We start from the raw sequence: 22,987 nt of genomic DNA, 5'->3' as shown, positions 1-22,987 counted from the left end.
CCAGCTCCTTTTAACTGTAATAGTATTAAAGAGGCTAATTCTTTTTGTGTTGGGAATCAAAATCTGAACAGATTTCAGCAGAACAGCAGTTTTTAATCATGAAAATGTGTTTATAAAGCATTTATTTAAAAAATTCATTTTAGCAACTGCTTTTCCAATATCTAAAAATTCAATATCTTCAGTCAAAACTACAGTTTTCTTATATTCTGGGAATTTTCCTAAGTTCTGTTCTAAATACATATTTAAAAAATTATATGTAACTGGTATGATGAAAGCTGTGAAGTAAAACAAGTAATCAGTTTTTCTTTTTTTTATCTCTTCAGGCACGGGAGGAGCTGGAGGTGGAGTTCACACTGCAGAACACGTGAGTAGAGTCCTAAATTCTTAATAGTGTTATATTCAGTATAAAAATAGTTTGAAAATATGGTTCATATGTGATGGTGCTTCTTAAACTGCAGTCTCTAAAAGCAGCAGCTAGATGTTTTCATTCAAATACAGTAAAATGGAATTTTTGAAGACACACTTTTAGATTTCAAATATCTGAAATGTGAATTTTTTTCCCCCCCTGTTTGAATTCTGCCTCTTGGGTAGCAACTTCTTCTTGTTCTCTTTTTTTTTCTCGTTGAGTCAATGAGATACACAAGGAAGTATGAGGACAATGACAATATACAGGAAGTTTTGACCCTTAAGAGTGCCAAGCCTAAATGCCCTAATTACCCCCTTCTTGGGGAATCTGTTTTTTCAAATCCACAATATTATAAAATGCACTTCTGTAAACTGATCTGTTCAATTCATCTGGCTACACATGGGGAGCTGGGGTAGAGAAAGGAACCAAATATTCTGCATTAAAGTAAGGTCCAAAGACCACTGTGGGAGCCTGAGGACCGAGGAACCAGGAAAGCTGGAGAGGCAGCAGCAGCTTCACTTGGTAGGCTTGAAAGACGTTGGAATTTCACGATTTAGAGGATGAACTTAGAGAAAGTACTGCTCTTAGATGGTACTGCTGGAACCTTCTCAAGCCATTTGGGGCACTTCAGGAGGCCCAGCAGGATAATACTTGGGTGGATACTTTGAATTCCTGACAGCAGGGGAAATAACATGCTGGTGAAATGACAGTAGCTCAGTGTTGAGAATGATGAAGGAAAGATCTCAGTGTTCACACACAAAAAAGCTATCAGAGCTGAGAAGAGTCTCAAATTCTCTTTTTACAACTCATGGAGATGCATGAGGGTGGATTGTTTATTGTTTACTGTGCACCAGAACTGGCAAAAGGCCCAGCAATTTCAAGACAAACGGTGGCTGTCGCATCACAGGAGTGTCACAACATAGTAACAGCAATGGGGAAGCTCCAGTAGGCATCGCAAATATCCTGTCTAGGGTCCTCCTTCTTTGCAAGTTACAGGATGGGTTCTAGAGTTGGTACAGAGAATTACACTCTTGATAAGCCTGCCTTTAATGGGGGAGGTCTGAGTAGGTTGTGTGGCTTGGATGTTGTGCACAAGTGGGTTTACGTATGGGAGTAGAGGCTGGGACTTGTCTTGGAGTATGTGTTTGCTTTGTGGTAAACTCTTCTGTCTGACCTTGCAGCTGATTGCCTTTTCCTGGTGTTGTATTCAATAAAGTTAGAAATGGGACAATTTTTACAAGTGATGCCTGAGTAGGGATTCTACTGGTTGGAAGATGATGGTTAGAACTGTACCATTAAAAATGATCCTCTGGAGTCTCAAAGGAGAGGTTTTAATTAGCATGACAGTCATGGCTCAGTTGCTTCAGCAAGAAGGCATCTGATCTACTATTTTTCATTCATAGTGTGGTTTCTGAGTGACCAATGTAAGAGTTGTGGCCTGAAGAGGTCCACATGCAAGGGCAAGAAGGTGCTGCATTATAAGTGAGAGAATGTCCCTGTGAACTCATAGTAGGACTGAGAAAATGGGCCAGAAGGCAGATAGCCTTTCCCCTACTATCCCTCATTTCTTACATTTGTATGGTGGTCAATCCTGTTCTGCCCATCAGCTGAGTCTGGAATAAAGGTCTAAGCACATCAGGACTGATTAAAGAAGTGGTCTTGGTAGGCTATTGAGGGGGTGGTTTTTTTCCTTTGCTTTGGAATGTGTGATGTCAGGAGTAATTAATGACGGGATTTGTCCCCTGAAATTGTAGACAATGGATTGCATAGGTAAACCAGAGAGCCCTGGAAAGGTCTGAACAACTGAAATGAAGTAGGTGAGATGGGTCACCAGAAAGCTATGGACTCAAACCAACCTCTTCTGTGTTGAACAAGCTCAGCAGGTTTTACCAAGATTTTTTGTCACTGCTGGATGGGAGAAGTGTTGACAGAGATTAGAGATAATTTTCAGTGGGAGAGAGCCTTCTGATAACAAGGAGTACAGCTAAGCATGTGGGAAATCCTGTATTGTGATGGGAACAATGAGAATGTACTTTTGGGGGAATAATATGGCCATATATTTCTGAAATTAATAACTATTCCCACCATCAATTTTTCCTAATGCTCTTTATCCACAGTTTTTAATTTCTTCCCCATCTTCATTCTAGATTTTACTAATTTCAAGGTTTATTACATTAGCTTGTTCTTTCTTTCCAGCATTTCAGATGAATAATACCATACATGAAGTGTAACCCCAGGCCAAGAATGTTTCCTGGGTTGCACCTATGATAGTGGCTGTGCCGCTCCTATTTTTGTTTGCCTATAACCTCGCTGCAAAGGTTTATTTTGTGTTACTTTACCAAAAAAAAAATTATAAAAATTACCTCATGTTACATTAGAGGGCTGTATGATAATGTGTTCCTGCGTCCACTCCTTTTATATTTTATTTAAAATGGAAGAAAAGCTTCGTTTTGTTAGTGAGTTTCCACAACAGGAAGATGAACACCCTCTCTAGTTTTGCCTCACCCTTACGCCACTGCTGCAGTACCAGCAAACGCTCACCTCTCTGCTGCAGAGTGGCAGGCACTGAGGGCCAGATGTTTGATCCTAACAACACAGAGAGGAAGGCATGCTCCTTCCTCCAAGTGCCTTTTCACCAGCAACCAAGCCAAGGGATTGCAAATGCCTGCTCAATGTTTTCTGGGCCCGTTACACGAGCCCAGCTGGCGTGAGAGCTGCTGCACTTGGGCAGCAGTGACAGAAAAGGTAAGGCTGTTGTACACAGGTTGCTGGTTCATGTGCTTTAGTGCTTTCTGTGCTGTTCTCTGGTGATTATCAGGGGTAACCTGGGCTTTCTCCCGTGTCTCCACTGGCAGGGTGCAGCACCAGAATGAGCCCATCCGTGTTGCTACAGGGACAGGGTCCCGCTGGAGCCGGTGGCTGCGCTCGCTCAACATCCCCCTCCCCTCCGACTTCTACTGAAGGCCACGCCTGACACTGAGGGGGCACAAAAAATCTTCTGGTGAACTGCAAGGTGACTTGAGTTTCCAAGGAAAGGTCTAAGAGCCCCAGGGTATTTGCTGTACCTGCTGATCTTCTTTTTGGCATCTTTTATCTTTCAGATGTCTCAAGCTGAGGAAGTGCATCTCTAACAACTCTTAGAAGAATGAAGGACCACTCTTACACAACCTTTCATCTCCGTTCCCTCTCCCTTTTGTTTTTTTGTCAAATGTGAAAGACTATGTTTAAAACAAAGCCCAATTAACACAAATAAATGTAAATAGGTGTACAAAAAGCTGTATAAAAGTTAAATATTAATTATTGAAATATGGCAAAAGCAGAAGTTTTAGAAAATAAAAGTCTTTTTTTTCTTTCTGTAGTTCTGCTGTGTTATTTTGAGAAATCCTCCTCATGTGAAGGGGGAACCAGCAGATCATGCAAGTCATTTGGCTTGAGCACTGCTGAGAAACCCTCAGGCTGAGTCTCCATTAGTTGGGGGCCAAATGTACTTTGGCTGTTTGTATTTATGTGTGGAGGAGCACTGAAGGCAAATGCTTTATGTTAAGAAAGAACATTTGAGGTGAATACAGCTTTCTTACTGAAACAGCACCATCCCCCATGCTTCTTTTGGGCTGTCAGAAAGCTCAGAAAAGTAGCCTGCATTATTATGTAAGCTACTAAAGAAAGGGAAAGCTGGATCTGACATGAAAGAATTCAAGTTTTTTAGATAGGTATCAAAAAATCCAGATTCTCTGGTGAAATGGAGCATAGGAGCCTGATCTAAATGAGAACTGCAATATAAGAATCTGTGTGACTGTAAGTTCCTGTTCAAACTTACCCATTCCATTATAAGTCAGCCATAATCAAAAAATGAGAAGGCAGAAGCTTGAAGTATGCCAGGTGTTGGGAAATGATCCGTGGATTTACAGAGTCCACTACAGCCTTAGGTATTCCTGCAACAGACTTTTCATGAAGAAGGGTACCCAGAGTCTCTGTTTTTGTCTTTCCCTGCTACAGGCCATAATATCTCCCAATTCTCCTAGTGAATCTAAGGTCTGCAATAAAAAAGTCCACAAATCACAAACTGTGATGGAGAAGAGAACAGGAACATAGCTCTGTGTGATGAGAGCTGTCTAATAGCAGGTTGGTTTTCAGAGAAGTTATCAGCTAATCTCAACTAGTGGAATTTATTCAGTGCTCTAAAGGTAGGCAAAATATTCAAAGATTCCTGCCAACCTGAGCTCTTCTGCACCCAGCTCAGATATGTTTCTAGCCCCAGCTGATTTCCTAAGATTCAGAGACAGATGAGTGCCCTTGCTCTTCTTAAAACAAAGGTGTGGACCACCAGGTTAAAAAAAAAAAAAAAAAAAAAAAGCATCTGTCTTATGCTGTGGCTAGTAGAAGCCTTGAAATTTGGGATATAAGAGTTAAAAGAGCAATGTGGGGAGTAATTAACAAGTGACAGCAGCTGGGCTTCCTTACAGTGGTGGCAGCAGAGGTGGCAGCCCAATAGAGACATCTCAGCTATTGGTCCTTCATGTCTGAGGTGTCCTGATTCTTCCCAGGGGTCTTCCAAGCTCTGCTCTGTTCTGTACAACAGTGCAGGTTCTTCCACTCTGTTTGAAGGTCAGGGTTTGCCTTGGACCTCCTAACTTTGAACCTAACTTTACACTTTGCTGATACCAGCAACTCAAATAATACTACACTTTACTGGATGTTTACCTCCATGAACATATATCTTTATCTGTCTTTGCACTTTCATTTCACCAGGCTATGCTGGCTGAAGTCTTCTAATATATATCATGCTGTTTCTTGCTTTACTTGATGTTTTAATGAGTTATTTGAGGATGATGACACCATATGTCATGTAATGTTACAACTATTTGACTACAAAATAGTAATTGAGTAGAAAAATTTGTGTCAAACAAAACTGGAGTGGTGCTTGAACACATTTACGTGTATGCAAATGAAAACACTGAGTATATTTTTACCAATTCCTGACCAATGTTCTTTGAACTCTTTAGAAATACATTTCCCAGAAAAAAAAAAAATCACAGAATTTTAGAGTTTATAACTGGGGGGTTTTGACCAGAGGTGTTTGCTTGAGTTTTGTTGTTGAAGTTTTTCCAGAATATTCTGCACTGTATTTAGCCTGTTCATATTTTTCTCTTAAAGGAAAATACTGACTTGGAAACAAAACTTCAAACTGTTTAGGAGCTTTGCAATTTTGAGTAAATGCTATCATGTGTGTTTATACTGAAATGTAATTGTTGTGGTGAATTTTCACTTTAAGTTGATAAAAACTATGTCATTCATCTAATTTTAAAGGAATTGAATTGTTTAGTTTCAGCTGAGATAAAATACGTACATCAAGTACAGAATTATACAAGACCTCAAAATGTGTAATCCATGGCTTGCAAAGTCTGAATGAACAGACTCTGCAATATCAGCTCTGATATTCTCTGCAGCAGGTTGGGGAGTCAGTGCTCAGTCCTTGGCAAGTTACATACATATATACACTTTAGAGTAATCTCAGTTCTTGAGACATTATATGAATTTACATCTGTGATTTAATGATATGGTAAATTATGAGATATCCTTAATGAGACACTGCCTGATTTTTCCGATGGAAAAATATTTTAGAATGTAGAAATTGTTGGCTGCAGTATATGAATCCACTCTGCCCCTAGATGTAGAAACACATCTATATATACAGTGACTATTACAATCTCATGTGTAATTTGCAGTCATTTCACAGAGGTAAGTACAATTTTTCCTGCCATTAGGGTAATTTTTTTTATAACTGATGGAAAGCTAGGCAGTTGTATTAGTTTTTGAAGTACAAAAACCTGGGTAAAACTGTGTAATGCTCAAAGGAGTCAGCTGCGGCTGTCCTCAGAATCAATATGTCTCATAGCAGTATAATTGCATGGTTTACTGAAGCAAATGTGTAAGATCACAGGAGTATAAATCCAGATTCATATTCTATCATGAGTGAATGGAAAAAACCTGCAACTCAGCTTGTCATCTAATCCTAAGCTTTAAAGTATTTTTGAGTGAGAATGTTAAAGTCAGAAATGTCAAAGGTCATGTAAGAACTAATGTGTTAACCATAGACTTAAATATTTGTCTGAGTTTTCCCACCCATGACATTATCTTCCTTTTTTTTTTTTTTTTCCCCAGTCTGGACTTTCCTGATGGCATTATTACAAATGGAGTACTAGTGGTAAAGTACATATTTATTATGATCTTTCTTGTGTCTGAATAATAAGTGTTCATGTTTCTAACTCTGGAAACTTTGAGCTGTGTCCCAAACCCAGTACTGCCACCTACTTTCTTCTATAAATGATAGGCTCAGTACTATCAAGAGTTAATGAAGAAAGTGTTACAAGGCTCATAAAAATAGTCCCATATGTTAACACACTAATTATTTTGAATAGGGCTCACCTGCTTTGTTTAATTGTCTCTCCAAGTTCAAGCAAATCATTAGTGGTTCCTCTTTATTTCAGTTTTGAAAAGAAATACTGTATCACTATTGCCCTCCTGTTTTCTGAAGGCATATTAATTGTTTGATAATGATTGCCTTGCTTATTGATCAGCCAGAGGAGTTGGTTTGGAACAGTATGAATCACTTGCAATGACATTTACACTTCTCTCAATCATTGTTCATCCTCTCTTGCTGCAGGCACGTGAGGTTTCCTGTTTGGAGGTTAGAGTGGATACAGGGAAGCTGAAGCAGCAATCCACAAGTGAGGTTATTGCTTCATTAGCCTATTGTTCTTGTGTTGTGATTCAGTCATTGTAACAGATGTTGAAAAAATTAATAATCTGTTGTGCGCATTGCTCTATCAGTGTCATATAATACTTAGTTTTGCCATGCTCCACCTTGCAGGATGATTGTATCTGTCAAAATTCAAGTTTCTCAAGAGCTTAGTTATGAGGCAAATCTTAAACCTACGCAAAAATAGAGTCACATATACTAGACTGAGAAACTTGGAAAGATGAGGTTCATTCTCTTTGTTTATTGTTTGTTCAAAACATTTTTTTCTAAGTGGGATCTTTTAAAATTATCTTATAACTAATATGTAGAAATCTTACCCCATGTGTTTGATTTGGGTTTGAGTATGTAAAAAGTTTGTGCATATTTAGGGTTCTGAAGGAGATTTTTTTTGTTTCCTTAATAAAAATAATAAACCTAAGTTTAAATGCAAAGTTGTATCAAATGGGTCTTCTCAAATTGCAGGGAAGCCCTCTGCTACCATAGAATCACCAAAACAGTACTTTGTCTATAAAATATAGCTCTAACAAATACAGCAGGATTCCTCACTAGTTTTTATGTTTATTTAAATGAACAGTAGCTTGTGTAATGCTGCTCATGGGGCAAATCTTACTCATGACAGTTCTAAGTTAATTTGTGAATGGAAAATTGACTATGGAGAAAATGGTAGCAATGACTGAGTTGCATTATAGGAAGTTTCAGACTGAGATGTAACAGGGGAGGAAAGGTTCATCTAAAATTATATGTCTTTTGGCTGTGATCTTGCAGGAGAACAGCATATGATCTCTCTGTAAACATAAAGGCTTTTCTGTACAAGAAACACAGCCTGCAGGTTGTCTCAGTTTTGGTGACATGGGGGCACATGCCAAGTAGTCTGATTGAGTTTTGGGTTTATAGAATTATCTGTTAGTCTTACTATTATAAAATGTATACTATGAACCAGAACAGACTGACATCAAATAAATTACTTTTATGCAACATGAATAATCCAAAATGCCTTTAAACTGACACCCCTCTAACCCCAAATCTTGGTTTAATTTATTCATGGAAAGCATCTGACAATTAGCAAGCTATAGTATTTTAAAAATCTGTGAATTCTGTACATTATTTATATAGATTCACCAAGATACTTTAGATCAGTTTTCAGCCTATTTTTGCCACCTGAATTTGACTTAGTCATTGGGTGTAAGAAAAATTCAACAAACTGAAGGTTGGGTTTTTTAATTAGTTATGCGTGTTTGCTTGTAATAGCTAAAATTCTGCTTGTTCCTGGCCTCTCTGTTTAGACCCAGAGCTTACATTTACAGTGAAAGGATCACATGAAGGAAGCCAGAAGATTTTGCTGGCCTCTGGCCCCAGCCTTCATATAATCATATTTCACTGCATCATAAATGACCAGACAAGGCTGGATGTCCTATTACCAGAAGAGGTAAGTTCTCCTTCTGTCTGTTATTATTAATTTAAATGAAATAAGAATGAGAAATTAATAGAACCAGCAAATTGAACTAGCCTTCTGAGTGGACAAGTTCTAGAGATGATAAACCTTTCATGTGTTCATACCCAATTGCTTTTTTACATTTTTTCAGCTGGCTGGTGGAAATGAAACTGAGAAATCAGGGGTCCTTTCTTTCCCCCTGAATTCACTCCCTTTGCAGAAAGAAATAATACTAGAAGAGGTGAGTTCTGTGAACATTTTGAAATATGTATTTTAAAATGTCCTTAATATTGTCCTGCTAGAAATAAAGTTACCAAGTAAACATAATCACTGTATAAAATTGTACAGCTATTAATTAGAAATGCTAAAAAAATTTAAGGTTGCCATATTCAACTTTAAGGAAGAACACGTTAACAATTATTTTAATAATACAACAGTCATTGCAAACCGGCATCCTACAGTTAGAATTAAGTGGTTTCAAGGAACAAGAAATGACTGTAAAATGCACATCCATTCAAAACCCTTTTTTTTTTTTTTAAATATATTGGGGTGATACTGGCTAAGAACTGAAAAAAGACCCATCCAGATTATGGGTTTAATTCAGACTTTAGTGTGTCTAAATATTGATATTTGGGGTGCTTTTGTGTGTGTTAAAAAAAAAAAATAAATTAATAAGGTAACTTTTCTCATTCTTGCTGTTCCTTCTAAATGTGCAAACTAGGAAGTGGTGTAAGCATGCAAGCTTGTGGCACACTACCTGTCCCAAACACACAGGCTTATTAGAGAAGAGAAAATTTGATTTCGGGGCAGGGAGTGAGGCTTTGGTTATTTGTATAAAAATAATGTCCTTAGCCAAATCATTTATTATTTGAGGACCAGCTCTCTTAGTCTGAGCATTGCCCGAATTTGAAGGAAATAAATATTTTAAAATTTGGTAGTAATTACCTTTACCTTTCTAATTTTCCAGGATAATTCATTTCACTTGTGCTTGACAGCGAGAAAATGGTAAGATAGCCTCTTTTTGTCCTGACACCCAGGACTACTGTAAACTAGTTATGTAGGCTTTTTGTGTGACAGGAGCAGAGATGAACACTTACTGCGTGAGTGCTGTGCTCACGTGGTGCCTGAGGTAAGTGCAAGTCTGCTGCACTTACAGCATTGTGCAGTTCAGCCAGAGTCCGTGAGCCTTCATTCAAAGTAAATTAGATGTCTTTATGCCTGTTGTTCTCATACATGAATAAAACTGTACTATTCACATATTATTCTATTCCCCATTTATGCAAATTGTCATATCTGCACAAGCACCGATATAACCTCTGTAAGTCTTTAACTTTGCCAAATCACCAAAATAAACATAGGGTAGCCTGCCTTCTGCCCCTTCTGCTTCACTGAGCAGAATGGGAGCTGAGGCCTGACCAGCTGCACCTCTGCCAATCCACTTGCAGGGACAGAATTGCACCAGTGACAGGTAAAACTGAAGACAGTGACATTTTATGGTAGAGCTGAAAACTGCCTGTGGTTCACAGCACCCCCACTATGGGATGATTTACAGAAGGAAAGCAGGGTGGATTTTCACAGCAAGAGAAAACTTTGTGTCAATGGAGAGTTACCTGTGCAACCTCAGCCCATAACAAAATATATTGACCTTTAACTTTAACAGACACAAATATAGAAAGAAAGCAAGAAAAATGTTAATCTACTGCTAAAAGAGTTGTTTGTTTTTGTAAGGTAAATAATTTGACCTTATTCTGTTTTCAAAATTACGCTGTGTGATAAATCAAATTGGCTGGAGAAGAGAGGTTAGTAGTATTAATCTTTGCAACATTCATATTTATAAAATATTGGTGAAAATTATTTTAAGGACAGAGTTTGCAGCCACCAGAGGGTGATGTGAGCCAGAAGATCTGGTCATTATTTAGGGTTATTCTCAGAAATAAGTGTATTTATGTTGCTGTTGGCACATAACATTGGCTGCAATTTGATTTGGTTTATACCTTTTTTTCTGAATTTTCTTTTGCTTGTGCTTCACATTTCTCAAGGGACAAAATTCCATTTGTCTGCACATGTGAAAAAAAAAAGTGATGGATATTCTTGTATATTGCAGGACGAAGCTTAAGAATATTTATCTAGGAATATGTTCAGGACACAGGCGAAAGGCTGGAATTCCCAAGAGGTTGAGCAGGGGGTGATGGTTGCTCTGCAGTTCAAGCTTCATCAGATAACTCATTAGAACCTTCTTTTTAAATGCTGTTAGTGGATTGTCAAAACCTGAGAACAAGTGATGATGTCATCACTTGAATTTTCTAGGATGCCTTAGTGATAAACAAGAATGGGTACAGAAAAACATACTTCTGAAATTAGTCCTTTTGATGATCTTTCCCTGACTTGTGTGTCTTGTCTTTTTGTCCATGTTTACAAGAGATCTAAAGTACCTTGGAAACTCCTCTTCATCCACACTGCTATTTCTTGCTGGCAGTAGAAATGTTTTTTTTGTTCGGTTTTTCTCTTCTTTTGTTTATCAATATACAGACTTGGAAATAACTTGTTTTACAGATTTTTTTTTTTTTTTTTAATTACCAGCCCTACAGATCTTGAAATCAGCTGTAAATGATCTGTGCATTGATTTATCCCATTGTCTGTTCCAGCTCGGGAGACCTGGATGTGCGCCTGGGGTTTAGCCTGTGCATGGAGGAGCAGAACTTCCTGCGGAAAAGGAAAAAATATGTTGCTGCTGCTCTGAAAAAGATTCTTAATTTGGAAGAGGATCTGAAAGAGCATGAGGCAAGGCAATACAGTCCCTGATAGCAACTGCTCTCGGGGGAGCAAATTCAAACAACAAATAAATTCCCAGCTTAATTAGTCCTGCTGGTGTGGGCCAGGCCTGGGCACCTAGGGCCAGGCATGACCAAGAGAAGCTGTGGAAGCTGTGGTCTGTTCATGCAGCGGAGTGGAGGGGGCAGGATAATGTCTTTTTGGATCCAAAAACTTCTCAACTGCTCCTCGAACAGTCCTTTCCTGTTTATTCTGGGTATTGCTCATGGATCTCAGGAGGAAAATTCATAGTGGGCAGACATGGAACAGCTGGGGGATGCTGCCTGCAAAACAGAGGGCCTTAACACAGAGATAAGGTGGTGGCCAAGGCACGTGTGTATAGGGTTTTGAGAGGGAGAAACAGACGTTTCCACACAGATGTCTGAATAAAAATTCTTCTAGTGGTTTCTGCAGCAAAATAGCTGATTTGTTGGGGAAAATGCAGAGTAGGATAAAACCATCAATCTGGCAAAGACGAGTGGATCTTACAGCATCACTGAGTTGTAGAAGAAATATCTGATTTTAAGTTTAGTTGTATCACTCTAGACTCTGTTCCTGCCTCTGTAATTGAGTCATGAGCTTTGCAACCACTGATGCCTAACTGGGTTGCTGACACACAAAAAATTACAAACATACCAACAGCAAGAACAATCTTTAGCTGACAGTTAAAAAAAGAGTGCTGTGGAAAATATGATTCAAAAATATTAGTTTGGATTTCAGAACAGAGACTAATACAGGAAACAAAGTTTTCGAAAAAGTTGAAAAAACCATTTTAAACCATTTTTACAAATGAGAGAGTTTCCTTACACATAGAAAACTGTTTTTGTAAAGATCTAATTATTGTGGCTCTCCTATTCACGTGTTTAATTTCAGAAATATGGGAAAATATCCCCTCTACATTATTAACCGACTTATATTGGAACTGAAAAAAATCATTAGAGTTTTAACTTACTAAAAAATAGGTTAGAAAGTGTAAACCCCAGAATATAATTTTTGGAGTTTATTCTGACTTTAGTGAAGATTATGAGATTTTCCTCATTATTATTTTATAAAATTTCCTAGATTTAAGATCTTAAAGAGTTTACAGTATGAAGAACATCTGTTTTCTCCTTTTTCTGAGATTTTGTTTTTTTCATAGAGCAGGAGAATTATTTCCTTCATGCTCTATTCATTGACTTTGGAACACAGATTCCTTTAAGAAATGAGAAGCTAATACTTGAAAGGTATAAATAGACATTTTCCATGGGGTGTGTAAGAATCCACACTCCGGATGTTAATGGAAGCAAAAGGTGTACTAGATCAGGAAAAGATAAGGAGAAGAATAGCCTGTCTCTTCAATTACACTTGGATCTGGAGGGGGAAACCCTATCAATGACTGTGCTTCAGGACATAAAGTAATTAATGGCCTGGGGCCAGGAAGGCTTTGGCTATTGTGTGGTCTGGCTGATTACAGGGTGCTGTGCATTCCTGTGTGACACTGGTCATTGTTAGAGGCAGAATCATGGATCCCTAACCTGCTCCAGTGTGGAAAATCCTGTATTTTCTGTGACAGCTTCTAATAATACACTTTGAGAAAAATTCCAGGGTGATGAGGTTCATTTCCAGTTGTATGTTAAGTAAACACCTTCCCACCCGTCTGATTGCCTTCCTTCTCACAGCAGTCAGGCAAGGCGGTGGCAAATGAGCCTTCTGCAGCAATCACATCCTTTTCATGCCAAGTAGCATCCCTGGTGTATCAATGCCTTCCACCTGTTATTTGATTTCTGCAGTAAGGGCTCTTTGTGTCTAATTTATGCACAGCTTTTGCTCCTTCTGCCTTGATGTGTTGACCAGGTGCCAGTGGTGGCCATTACAACAACCGGGGGAGGAACAAGATCACTCACAGCGATGTACGGCAGCCTGCTGGGCCTCCAGAAACTCAACCTCTTAGACTGCATTTCCTACATCGGGGGTTTATCGGGTACCACATGGTGAGAATGACCCAGACAAGCTTTATGTGTTCTCTTGTCACTACTGTTGACTCTGTACAATACTATTAGCTTATATGGCACTTAGCAAAGCAAAAGCATTTCCATTCTCCCCACAAGCTACCCTCTGTCCACCTGGAGCAAAGAAACAAAACATACTGAGTAAGAGATCAATCACCACACTCATCAACTGCTTTTGTCATCACACTGACTCAGTTTATGCCTCATATCTTCATCTAAATGCTCTATTCCCTTTTCATATTTTATCAGTTATGCCTTAGACTAAATACAATTAATTTGTCTTTAGACTGGAAATTGAAGATGGGAAGAAGAATTTATGCCTGCCATTTGCTGGTTATTCTCACTTCCATTTTGGATTTACAGTGCATCTCCCTCTGGTAAAAGATGTGTTTGGTGCTAGAGGAATTAATATTGTCACAAAAGGCCAACAAACAATATCTAATCACTGACCTTGGAGAGACTGCAGATATGGTGGCTTGTTGTGACATGCTCTGTTCTCCCAGTGGGCATAGAGCAGATGATGTCATACTTAAAATAACTGAAGTATTTAATCAAGTAGGTTCTAGGTACCCCCACTCCTCTACACCTGTTTGGAAGTGGAGAAATTTTTTTCACTGAATTGTGTGTCACTTTATGTAAGTCCAAACATCAATGTAAGTCCAAACTTCAATGTAAGTTCAAACTTTCTTTTAACTTCTCTGTATATATGTGGAGATCTGAATGTACCTGTCTGTACCTGTTATGATTTTAAGGGGACAAGTAAGAATGGTCATATGAGGACATGCCAGCTTTCTTGCTGGCACAAGCCATTTGCAGATATATGGGAACAGATGCAGGACTAGAGCAGAGTAGTAGTGACTGCTCCCTGGAGCCTTTGAGTTTAATAGCCTTGGGTCTTGGTTTCTTTTCTCCCTTGAATTCCAAGATAATTTTTGAACCCATTTTAACATATCCAAACCAGGAAAGCTTGGAGGTTTTGTTTGCTCCTGAAATGAGAGTATTTTAAGTGTGAAACCCATAAGAATTAAGAAACAGGCAAACAGGTTGCACATCTGTTTTCTGAAAACAAACCACAGCATTACACCTCTTTCATTATTTTCTACTAACATTTCTTCAGGACCATGGCAAACTTATATGAAGATGCTAATTGGTCACAAAAATATCTAGAGGATGCAATCAAGGAAGCTCGCAAGCAAGTAACCAAATCCAAGATCTGCTGTTTTTCTTTGGATTGTCTGAAGTACTATTACAATGACCTGATGGAGAGGACTAAAGAAGGACATAACACTTCTTTCATAGACCTTTGGGGTCTTGTCATTGAATCCATGCTACACGATAAGGTATTGCTCCTTTTTCCCACATAACTGCTGAGCTTCTATAGCTGCAGTGGAGAAGAAAATAAATCCTGGATGCCATTCACTAATACTGATGCAAATAATTAGTTTAGCATTTGATTAAATATTATATATTTAGATCCATTATTAAAACCCTGCTCTAGATGTAAAGAGAGGTTGACCTTGAACTGAAGGAGCCATGTCATAACAGTTAAGTGTTCTTTCTCCCTAAAGAAAATATTTCTTTCTCCCTAAAGAAAGAAAATCTCCCTGAAAAAAAAATTTTGAATTGTAAGTAATTTTGGATATTTTTGGACATAAAATATTCTGACTAGAAGAGGCACTTAAAATTTTGAAATAATTTGCTTCCCTAGCATAAATGAAGATAGGCATTTATAAAGTGACCTAGGTATAGACTGCATATGGTTCACATGGTGAGAAAAACAATTTTCTAAATATGATACCAAGTTCTAAGAAATTTTGTTAATTTAAAAGTAGTGTATCTTAAACAGTTTCCTTCTGGTTTAAGTTTCTACAATGAAGTTTTAAATTGTCGTGTGCAATAGAATATATTCTTGAATATGCACATATTTGTAAAATACCTTAAAATATGATCAATTCTTTGCTAAGACCCAGCCAAGGAAAGAACTTTACCTTTCACTTAGCTGCATGATTTTCCCTGGAACTGTTTTGGTTTTTTTTTGTTTGTTTTTTTTTTTTTTTCTGACTGAATCTACAATCAGCTTCTCTGCTTATCTCAAAATCTGGGAACTCATATAGGGTATTGCTGCTTCTTATGGGATACTTGACAAGTTTGGAATATCCCATAGCAGATATTTCAGAACAATCCAGTTACTTGGGAATAGAAAAAATAACTCGAATAAGGCTGGTTAGGGCTGGTAATTCATGTTATATTATTTGAAGTGCAAGTTGTTTTTCACCTCATTCAATTAACCCTTTTTAATCAAAACCAGAAAGATGAGCATAGACTCTCGGACCAGCGTCAGGCAGTGGATAATGGCCAGAATCCACTGCCCATCTATGTGGCCATCAACCTCAAGTCCAACTATAGTGCCCAGGCATTCAGAGGTAATGGTTATGATTTAGATTTCTTAATAAATTTATAATTTAAATTAAACTAAGATGATATGAGTATATACAGATTTATTAATACAATAGTCTTTTCATTCTAATTGCAAACAAAACTCCCAATAAGTCATTAAATTTTCATTAAATAGTGACCAAAATTTAGAAAAAAAAATACAAATGTGTTTTATATTTAGAATTTGAGTTCTTTATTTTCCTGAAAGGGGAAACACAGTTTATCCTGCCATAAACATGAATGAAACAAATTCTGTATGGTTCCATGTGGTCTTATTTTGATCACTTAAAGAAAAATCTTTGGAATTTTGGGTCCAGTGTCAGGAAAATCACTATTTCCTCTACTATTAATTTTCACAGTATTTGTTTAACATGTACAGCTACGTACATGGCACCAAGTGAATGCTAAGCTCTCTGTCACTAGAGCCCTAAGGGAAACAAGTTATGCATGAGCAACACATACTTTGGGGTAAGATTATCTCTATTAAGGGAATGCCTGTGGTTTCATTCAGACTAGGGCTTTTTTGCTGGAGGTTGCTGTATCACAGCCTGGAACTACCCTGCCACAGTGTGGAAGAACCTCATGGCATCAGCAGTGCTGGCAGTACAGATACAGCCATGGCTGGTGAAAGGCATGCTGTGAACTAGCCAGTGTCTGTCTCATTGCGTTTGCTGCCTGGAGCTCCTTGTTTAGTATCATCTAACAAGTAGTCTAACATGTTTCTTTTTCATGGTCTGGCTGCTGTTACCATAGAGTGGCTAGAGTTCACTCCTTATGAAGTTGGACTGCTGAAGTATGGAGCATCTATTCGCGCAGAACACTTTGGAAGTCAGTTCTTTATGGGAAGGATGGTGAAGAAGCTCTCAGAGACTCGGATCTGCTATATGCAAGGTGACTGTTGACTTGGGGAAAGGTGGTCTACTGGAGAGACAGCTGGTATGGGCGAGCACGTGGTCTGTGGTGGGCACCATTGGGAAGACACCGGCAGACAGGTTGAGCAGGTGTGACTTTACATTAGCAAGGATGTACTCACGAAGTATGCCCACAAAGGAATCTGTACAGACAGAAAGGAAGTATCTAATGGGAAGAACTGAAAGTATGTATCAATTAAGATTCTTCTGAGGCCACTCCATCAATCAGCTTCTATTCCTCTTTCACGTTATAGGCATGTGGAGTAGTATATTTTCCATAGATGCGATGTATGTCTGGAATTTGGCTGCTGATTCAGAAGATTTCTGGTGCAGATGGACCAGAGACAGAGTAAAAGATATAGGTGAGATTTTAAATTTTTTTGCACCCCTGGTATGTATTGCTTATGTTCTGTGAAGATGTCTAATGCATAAAGAAATGCTGTCAAAGTCGGAGAGTAAAAGATGAGGAAAGAAAAGCAGAGATGTCAACTAAGATTTTTTTTTCTGCCTGATTTAAAACTAAATTGCACTTCTTTGAGCAAGCTTTATAAAAGCTGTACTTTTTCCTGAAGGTCATACAGACACAAAACCAGCCTCCATCAGACATATAAAAATAATGTTGTATCAAAAACACATCTTAAGATTGTTAAATTAGGATATAGTCCTCCTTGGCCATTAATAACATGAGTAGAGAAAATGGATCTTGCAGAGGGCTGATTTCTCCACTGAACTATCCATGGGGAAAGCTTGCTCTTGCTGTTAATTGCACAGGGAACCTGTAATGACTGGTCTCCTAACTTACTTGACACTGGGTGACACTGACATGCATTCTGAAGGTGTCCTATTGACAGGTCTCTCATATATTTTGGGACTGCTCACCCCTCCACCACATGCTACAGTAGAGGTGGGCATTATTTGAGGAAGCTTAGAGTGGAAGGTGGTCCTTACTGCCTGTCAGCCTTACTGCTTGTCAGCTGGTCATTTAGTTCACTGTCTAATGATGAATTTTATATGGTGGCATAGACTTTAAGGGCTTATAAATATGTTTGCATAACTTTGGAGTGGGGGATGATGATACCTGTTGTTATTAGTCACTCCATTTTTCAAAATATTGGTCATTTCAGAAAATTATCCTGAACTTCAAATTTCTTCTTTCCATTTTGCAGCAGAAGAACCCTTTCTGTCTGTGAATCCCTATGAAGTAGACACGTGTCTATTCACTCCCTCGAGTGTCTTCTCCTCCACTCTGCGAGATGTCTTAACAGGACGTCCAACCATTGCGCAGTATCCCAATTTTATCAGAGGCTTCCAGCTGCATAACAAGTACCTGGAGAGTGAAGGATTTTCTACCTGGAAAGGCACAGTAAACAGCATGCTTTTCAGTAATATTCTAAGAAGGTTTAGGTTTCGGAATTCGCTTAGGATTTCCAACAAAGAGGAGGAGCTGAGACTGACTTCTGAAATGCACTTCTCCCTTTACAAATGGAAAACATGAAAGCCAGATTTGAACAGCATTTCAGTTTTGGTGGGGGGTGTTGAAGGGTGAAATTGTATGTGGCTGTCTGGGGATTATGTTCCTGTGGATAAAGTGAGCTCAGCCTAAGGCAGCCGGAGAGATCTCCCCTCTAGGGCTAAAGCAGCCTGCGGTGCCCAGGAAGGGGGTAGGACAAAGCAGTAGCATGTCACTTACTCCTGTAAATAAGTAGAACTAGAATGAGGGCAAAATTCTTGGTCTTTATTCTTTACTTTCCTTCAGAGGAGAAATCAATTCTTGTGTTTTATTTGTCGTAATGATAAATAATTATGTTTCAGACACAGTGATAGACTCCTTTCCAAATAAACTGATGGAAACAGCAGACAATGAGCTCTCCCTAGTTGATACTGGCTTTTTCATTAATACCAGCTACCCACCACTTTTGAGATCGAACAGGGAAGTCGATGTTATCCTCCATTTGAATTACAGTGGAGGGTCCCAAACACTGGTAAGAAAAGCCATGGTATCTGAGATCTTTTTCTTTCATGGTCTTTTGGTCTCTACCAATTGTCAGGTAAAACATCTAACTTTTCAGTGCTGGAATGTGAATTATATTATTGTTATTAATTTATTATTTAGATCATTAGGCAATTTATTTCTCAGTAACTAAGAAGGATATTAGAAGATGATGATGGGTATAGGCATTTCAAAATCATCAAGGTCTTCACTGCAGTGGATCCAATAGTTTTTAAAACTGGATGGATTATATTCTGGATTATATTATAAATTGATGGAGTGGTCTGAAACTCTGCTACTGATTTTGGTTATCCTTGTACTGAACAAATTACAAAGGCAATGAAAAGTCCTGAAAACACTTTAACAGACTAAAGAAAAACCTGTCTTAGCCTTTATATCTCATACCACTCCTATGGAAATTTAGTGGCTAATGCCAGATTGATTCATAATTTGAAATAATATAATAGTGTTGCATATGTAATAATAATACAAAACCCATAGATTTATAGTAAATATAACTATTAAAGTTTTTTATGAGGTCACGTGTTATGTTGGTAAGTGTGTTTATTAATAGGGAGTCATTATCAAGGAACACCAATTATGCAGCAGACAGAAAGACTGAGAAAATGGTAAATAATAAAGTCAAGACAATGATGCAGAGTAATCTGGACTGACGTGTTCCTTCTCAATTCTTGTAGCTTCTTTGCCTTCCCCTTCTGAACTTCTTTCAATGGAATCATAAAATCAGACCTGTGGGTTTTGGATTAATTTCCAAGTTCAGAGAAAGTGACTGTTTTCTTGTTTTGCCTAAAGCAGTGTGGAAAATAAGATAAACTGTAGTGTCTGGTATGGTTATGATTGTTTCCAGCTGAAATTTAATATCTTGCAGAGGGAGATTCAAACCTTAGAATATTCTGCTACAGTTTAAAATATCCAGGTCTCTGTATCAGTTTTCATTGTTTGTAGTAATTTTATATATATCTTTTTTCTTTCATCCAGCCTCTGGATCAGATTGCGAAGTACTTCTCAGAGCAAGAAATTCCATTTCCCAAAATTGAGATAAGTGAGGAAGACAGGGAAAACTTGAAGGAGTGCTATGTGTTTGAAGAGGCTGACAGTCCACAAGCTCCCACAGTGCTTTTCTTTCCCCTAGTAAATGACACCTTCAAGAAATATAAAGCTCCCGGTGAGTCATCTGTGATAACAATTTTAATTAAAAGTTGTTTTCCTAGTGAATTCTTTCCATTTCATATCTAAAGTGTTTGTCACTGTCATCTCTGACCTTTCCAATGCCAGTATGGGTCTCATCACTGAAAAAAAAAACTTCTCTGTGTCAGTACATCTGAACTATATGAACTTCAGAGTCTTTCTTAAAGCACAGGCACTTATTTCACAAGAACGACTAGAGTTAGTACAAAAGCAAAAATTCTGATACTTCTACACATTGAAGTGTTGGTTCTCAACACAAGATGTTTTGCTCTACAGATGTGGACTTGTCGTGCACTGCTGCTTGCAAACAAAGATGAGGAAAAACCTTCTGCTGGTTTTGGTGTGAAGCCCATTCATTCAAGATTTTTTCACATATTTAAAAGTAATCTCCCAGACTGAGGCTCAAGTGGACAAAGATCTTTGGTTTTAATTGAATTATGTCCTTTGAGTGCAATTATTTCTCCTGAACTTTCAGTGAGGTGGCTATTATTTTGTCTAGTACAAGAGTATCTGGTTTCCTTTTTGCTTGTGCTTTTCTAGTTGGGTAAAAAAGACTATGTTGTCCCAGCAGTGGTCTAGCATTGCTGCTGCTAATTTTCTTCTGACTTCAAGCTGTTTGAGAGATGTAAATATCAAATGATGTAAAATCATATTTGGACAGAGGCTTGATCCAGATGCTGAAGAATACAGTGCTACTAGCACAGTATTTTTACTTGCCTCTGGCAAATTATATCTTTCCTTCCAAGTCTCCCTTTTCTACCTATAATTATGTAAATACTGATAGGAGCCACATACAGCAATAAAACCTTATTGGTGCATCTTCCTGTGGTTTGTCCCCTTAGGTGTGGAAAGAAGTCCTGAAGAGATGGCTGAAGGCAAAGTTGATGTCTCCAGCATCCTCTCTCCATTTACAACAAGAGAGGTGTGTTTCAGTGAAGAGAATTTTGACAAACTGGTGAAACTGACAGATTACAACGTCCTGAACAATGAGAAGTTGATTATTCAGGCCTTGCGCTTGGCAGTGGCACGGAGGAAGCAGCGGAAGTATTAAGCACCACACACTATCTTCAGTCTTTCATATGGTACTTCTTGGGTTGCCTATGGTTGGTGAGGTCAAGATGCTTGATTCTTATCAGTGATACTTGCAGTGGAAATCACATCATCCTAAGGACATTCTGGACTCCACTCTATTTACATGGCTCTGCAAACAAATAGATTGTAATTTACCAGTGGTTTAATCCAAAACAAACTTCAACACATTAAAATTGTTTTTAGTTTTGTTATCAAGTTACTTTACTAATTGTTATAGATATTCAATATAAATTATTATAATGTTGTGGAAGATAATAAGGAATTATGTGACACATTAAAATTTGTATCAAAATAGTATTTATATGGTGTGTTTTCTGTGTGGCAGAACAACAATCCCTTGAACTGAAATTTCTTTGGTAAATAATTCATTGTGCTGGTCTTGCTTATTTAATTATTGAAGGTTGTCATCTCTGATTTGATTGTCTGTCCACTATGAGATTTTTATTTAACTGTCTTCACAAGTCTTTGAAAATAAGTTTCTGAAGTTAGTATTGTACTGTTGTTAAAATTTATACAGTTTTCACCAGCAATAAAAAACTACCCCGGAATTAGATCATTGTTTCAGATGAAACAAGTGCTCTCTGAGCTGCTGCTCCCAGAACCACTCATATTCAGCCTAAGCAGTAGACGTATTGCCCAACTTTCCTTCACTTTTCTCTTGGAGATTCTGCTGAGTGTCCTGTCTCACTCCTCTGTACCTGCCTTTACTGTTCCTGAAGGATGACCTTGTGATTTCTCCCAGTGTTTCATAAGCTGGGAAGTGGCTGGTAGCTGTTGATGCAGAATAGGCAATGCATGAGACCCTTTTGGAATCCTTTCCAGATATACCTTTCACACCTGTTCAACACTTACAGGAAAATGGTCTTTGCAGGGATTGTTCTGAGATGCTGGTTTCTCATTATTAAAAATCCTAGAGGTCTTCTGGGGGACAGTAGTTGCCAAAGACTCCTCTCACCACTCTCTAATAGGCAGATCACAAGCACTGTCTTTCACAACACCAGCCTGGTACTGTGGAGCTGTGATTTATGAAGAGGTTAGTCACAGGAGCTCAGAAAATGTTTTTGATTATCTTCCTTTTGTTAATAAAAGACTTCCACTGTTGTGAGGAAATTCAGACAGTCACCAGGGCAAAGTTAGTGTTGAGATCAGGATAGTCTTGACTATCTTCAGAAACAACAATATTTTTTTTTAATGGGATGAAGTTCTAGGTAATGGATGGTGGAAAAGGATTATTTGATTTATTTCTAAAAAAAATAGCCAGCTGATGGGGCATCTAAGAGCCCTTTGGGTGGAGGAGGAGGAGGAGAGGGCAAAGTTTTTCACTTATGAGCACATTAATTGTGTTCATATACCTGAAACACTTGAAAGAGCATGGTGTAACCCTGCTTTCAGGTACAATATTGTATATCTAAATCTAGATTATTGTCCCTTCATGTATGAGGCAGCTATAATTGTGGTTCTGCTTCCATACACTAGAATAGCTATTTCATGGGATGCTTCTGGGTCCTTTCTAGAGATATCTTTGTGTTTACTGTCATGGTTTCCTAGACCTTTTTGCTGGAAATGAAACAAAGTAGGATGGAGGATGTTTCAGTCTGTTTTACAGGGGAATCTTGCTCAACAATAGGTTGGAAACAAGCCAGGTAGGTGCAATATGTAGCCTGAGACTGATTAATGCTGCTTTTCTTTGTGTCCTGCTGGCTGACACAAAACCTGTCTTTCCCTCTCTGAGAGCTCCTACTACGCTGAAACTTCAGTTTCCTCAGTGTTTCAATATTTTTGAAACAGAGTAACAATGGTGATTGTTTTATATATATATAATTCTATTTAGATATATAAATATAAAAATTATATATTTTATATATAAATATTATATATATATATATATATATATATATATAATTTTTAATTTCAAGATATTCAGGATGACTGATAAAAACATGCAGGCTTGT

General features: G+C 38.1%; 1 protein-coding gene across 2 annotated transcripts in view; it reads left to right on the top strand.

Annotated features, from left to right (window-relative positions):
- LOC100221952 (cytosolic phospholipase A2 epsilon) overlaps nt 1–21,332 on the top strand; it is a 33,571-nt gene extending 12,239 nt beyond the window's left edge. For both annotated transcript variants that reach the window (XM_030275336.4, XM_072930015.1), the window contains 16 exons: nt 324–364; nt 6,569–6,611; nt 7,071–7,134; nt 8,450–8,592; nt 8,750–8,839; nt 9,566–9,603; nt 11,244–11,379; nt 13,243–13,379; nt 14,515–14,737; nt 15,706–15,820; nt 16,587–16,724; nt 16,999–17,106; nt 17,911–18,102; nt 18,557–18,726; nt 19,734–19,920; nt 20,786–21,332. In XM_030275336.4, the coding sequence (XP_030131196.2) occupies nt 324–364; nt 6,569–6,611; nt 7,071–7,134; nt 8,450–8,592; nt 8,750–8,839; nt 9,566–9,603; nt 11,244–11,379; nt 13,243–13,379; nt 14,515–14,737; nt 15,706–15,820; nt 16,587–16,724; nt 16,999–17,106; nt 17,911–18,102; nt 18,557–18,726; nt 19,734–19,920; nt 20,786–20,994 (2,034 nt within the window). In that variant the 3' untranslated portion in view covers nt 20,995–21,332. The remainder of the gene's footprint in view (nt 1–323; nt 365–6,568; nt 6,612–7,070; nt 7,135–8,449; nt 8,593–8,749; nt 8,840–9,565; nt 9,604–11,243; nt 11,380–13,242; nt 13,380–14,514; nt 14,738–15,705; nt 15,821–16,586; nt 16,725–16,998; nt 17,107–17,910; nt 18,103–18,556; nt 18,727–19,733; nt 19,921–20,785) is intronic.
- The last annotated feature ends 1,655 nt before the right edge of the window (nt 21,333–22,987 follow it).

The sequence above is a fragment of the Taeniopygia guttata genome, chromosome 5, assembly GCF_048771995.1.
Source record: "Taeniopygia guttata chromosome 5, bTaeGut7.mat, whole genome shotgun sequence".
Lineage (NCBI taxonomy): Eukaryota > Metazoa > Chordata > Aves > Passeriformes > Estrildidae > Taeniopygia > Taeniopygia guttata.
Note: the sequence above shows the minus strand (reverse complement) of the source record. Positions and strands in the feature narration are given on the sequence as shown.